Source organism: Penaeus chinensis, chromosome 27 (genome assembly GCF_019202785.1).
Source record: "Penaeus chinensis breed Huanghai No. 1 chromosome 27, ASM1920278v2, whole genome shotgun sequence".
Taxonomy (NCBI): Eukaryota; Metazoa; Arthropoda; class Malacostraca; order Decapoda; family Penaeidae; genus Penaeus; species Penaeus chinensis.
In genome coordinates this window covers 8,771,170-8,774,489 of record NC_061845.1, presented here as the reverse complement: position 1 = coordinate 8,774,489, position 3,320 = coordinate 8,771,170, and the positions used below count along the sequence as shown (strand labels likewise).

The following is a 3,320-nucleotide window of genomic DNA, read 5'->3' as shown; positions in this document are numbered from 1 at the left end:
GGATAACCCATGCCAACACCCCATCATTATCATGCCACATGATGTCAAATTTGAGGAGCTTGTGAATATAATAAATTATATCTATAAGTAAGGATATTAGATTTCTTGGCATGTTTTTTTTCATGTTATGAAGAAAACTATTTTGATAAGTTTGATATGTATGGTTTTACTCAGTTTCTGCTATTACTAATATTCACGTATGTATTTATATATTAAATGTATATGGTATTTCCTGTCATATAGTCATATTTTTTGACAAATATGGACTGCTTACTTTCAAGAGCCCATTTCAGGGGTGAGGTGACTGTTGGGGCAGGGGAGGTCAAGTCCCTATTAAAGGCAGCTGAAGTACTTCAGGTGACTGGCTTGGTTCCTTCTGAAGATATCACCATGCATCCTAGCAATGAAGACCTTGCCATAGCCAACACAATAAATGACTTCCTCACCTCAACAAATAGTTTTTGTGCTCCGGCCACTGACGTCACCCAAGTTAGCACCACTCCAGCAGCAGTAAGCAAGTCTCAGAGTGCGGGTACTCCCATCACCCCTGAGGCATCCACCTTCCCCACATTCATAGTGCAGGGGAAGGTAATTAAAAAGCCAGGACCAGTGCAAGCAAGTTTACCTCTAGAGGAAAGCATGAAGACACCATTTGAGTTTGTTAATGTTGACATGGAATATATGAAACAGGTAAGCCTAAGCTGTGCCTGCTACTAGTGAAAAGATTATGCTAGTAATAACAGTATAAGATTTGCTTTTTCTTCTTTTGATTATTCTTCTTTAATTGTAATGATGATTTACAATGGGCACTGAAGTATTAGCAGTTTACTGCAGAAGTATTTGCTGGAACTTTTAAACAATTTTGTCACAGCTACAGAAAAGGGAAGTGTACTTGAAGATGAAATAGTTTTTAAAAAAATTCCAATGATTCCAAGAATATATGCCTAAATTGTCGATATTATATATGTGAAAGAAGTGCTTTTAAGACTTGGAGAACCTTTTTTTTTTAAGGGAGATTCAAAAATTTAATTTGGATATCACATTTCCTATGCCAGATTTTAAAGGATCATGCATACACTTTTCTTCACAGAGTACCCCAACATTAGAAGGAAGAAGTATACAGGGTTTTGCCGCACCACAACCGCAACACACCGCACACATTGCCCCCCCTCAGCCACATCAGAAGAATGGTGAATCATACAGTCCCATGGTAGGAGATGGAGTTAAAGAGGAGCCTGCTGCTGCTGTCAGCTTTCCCCAGCCTCACAACACAGCTCCAACGCAGCTCACATCTTGAGCATCATTGAGGTGTTGAGGTTGAGGTATATATTGCATTCATATTGATATGATCACAAAAAGAATAGGAAGACTATTTGATGAAGAAGGGAAACAATTAAGGAAGGCTGAGTGTCTCTAACTATGCTGGTAAATTTTTTATCTAAAAGTGAAGAGAGTTGCAAAAAGCCCTAGTAAGTAATATTACCAACTGAAAAATAGTTATTTTGATAAAAGTTAATTTTAAATAATAGAGGGTACACGATTCAGCAGTCTTGATTATGTTAGTTGCCAGATGGACTAAATAAAATCAAGTTAAACATTTTTTTTTTATATCACTGCTAAGGTTTTGTAGTTATTAACCTGCTGCCACCATGTCCCATGTGAGTTTCGTGTATTTACTGACTTTACACATAGATTGTTCCACAAGTACTAAGTCACCTGTTTACCTTTTTCCTTGATTTTTGGATATGATTTCTTTTATCTTGCATTGTTGTTTGTAATGACAATAAGATAACATCATTATAATGTCTATGATAATAATATCATTGATAGTGATAGTATTAATGATCAAAAAAAGACTCAAAGAAAAGTGAATTCAGGTTAGGTCACAAGTTCTACTAATTGACTCCTTTGTGGCTAAACACATTGAGAGCCATCTATGTGCAGAGACATTTCACAAAGTAATATTACATTGAACACTACATTTTCCAAATGACAAGGGGTGAAATCAGTGTAGTATGAAAATACTATTTTCAAACTGGATACATTTTTGTAGCTGCTGTTTGTAAAATGCTAATATTTTTCTGATTTACAGGAGTTATAAAGTGGTTTTATCTTCACAAGTTAAATTATTAGGTTTCTCACAAGAGAAAGGTAATGGCTATTCAAAATGCTTTGCTAATATGTTGTTTTTATAGCACTAACTTTACCTTACCATACTTTACTTTACTTTCCCTAACTTTGCTGTGTCACTTTGCCTTGCATTGTCTTGCTTTTCTGTCGCTTACCTTACCTCGCCTTACCTTGCCTTACGGACTCCCTCCTAACTTAATGTAACGCACTGCTATAGTTGTGGTATAACCTTACTCTACTTTAGTTTGATTTACTTTGTTATACTGCACACTACCTTTTTTATTGAATCTTTCTTACCATACCAAGTCGCATGTTTTCTTCCCATATAATATGTTTTCTTATCTTCTAATGTTGAATTTACCTTGCCTTACCTTGCCTCCCTTACATTTCTTTTTGCCTTGCCTTACTCAGCTTACTTTACTTTACCTCAACATAGCATAGCTTTGATAACCTTGTAACCTTGATATTTAGATACTCACCTGACCTCACCTGACCTCATCTGACCTGACCTCACCTGACCTCACCTAACCTGACCTCAGCTCAGCTCAGCTAAGCTCACCTCACCTCACCTCACCTCACCTCACCTCACCTCACCTCACCTCACCTCACCTCACCTCACCTCACCTCACCACACCACACCACACCACACCACACCACACCACACCACACTACACCACACCACACCACACCACACCACACCACACCTCACCTTACTTCACATCACCTCACCTCACCTCACCTCACCTCACCACACCACACCACACCACACCTCACCTCACCTTACTTCACCTCACCTCACCTCACCTCACCTCACCTCATATCACCTCAACCTGACCTCAACCTGACCTCATCTCACCTCACCTCACCTCATCTCATCTCATCTCATCTCATCTCATCTCATCTCACCTCACCTCACCTCACCTCACCTCACCTCACCTCACCTCACCTCACCTCACCTCACCTCACCTCACCTCACCTCACCTCAACCTGACCTCACCTCAGATACTTTTCTTAAGAGTTAGAATTGGTAAAATGTAAAAAAGAATTACAAATATTCAAGAAATCATGAAAAACAACAGAAAGAAAAAGAAATGGAAATATAAAAGAAAATTGGAAAATGAAAAATGAAAAAGTGAATGATGATGATGGAAAGAAATGGAGAAATAGTGGAGTGAAGGAAAGGTGTAAAC

The 3,320-nt window shown here is 38.4% G+C and overlaps 1 protein-coding gene across 2 annotated transcripts in view; it reads left to right on the top strand.

Moving 5' to 3' along the window:
* LOC125039759 (zinc finger and BTB domain-containing protein 9-like) overlaps positions 1-2,729 on the top strand; it is a 7,833-nt gene extending 5,104 nt beyond the window's left edge. For both annotated transcript variants that reach the window (XM_047634008.1, XM_047634007.1), the window contains exons 5-7: positions 1-87; positions 294-690; positions 1,091-2,729. The exon at positions 1-87 is cut by the window's left edge and continues 44 nt beyond it. In XM_047634008.1, the coding sequence (XP_047489964.1) occupies positions 1-87; positions 294-690; positions 1,091-1,297 (691 nt within the window). In that variant the 3' untranslated portion in view covers positions 1,298-2,729. The remainder of the gene's footprint in view (positions 88-293; positions 691-1,090) is intronic.
* Positions 2,730-3,320: the final 591 nt, after the last annotated feature.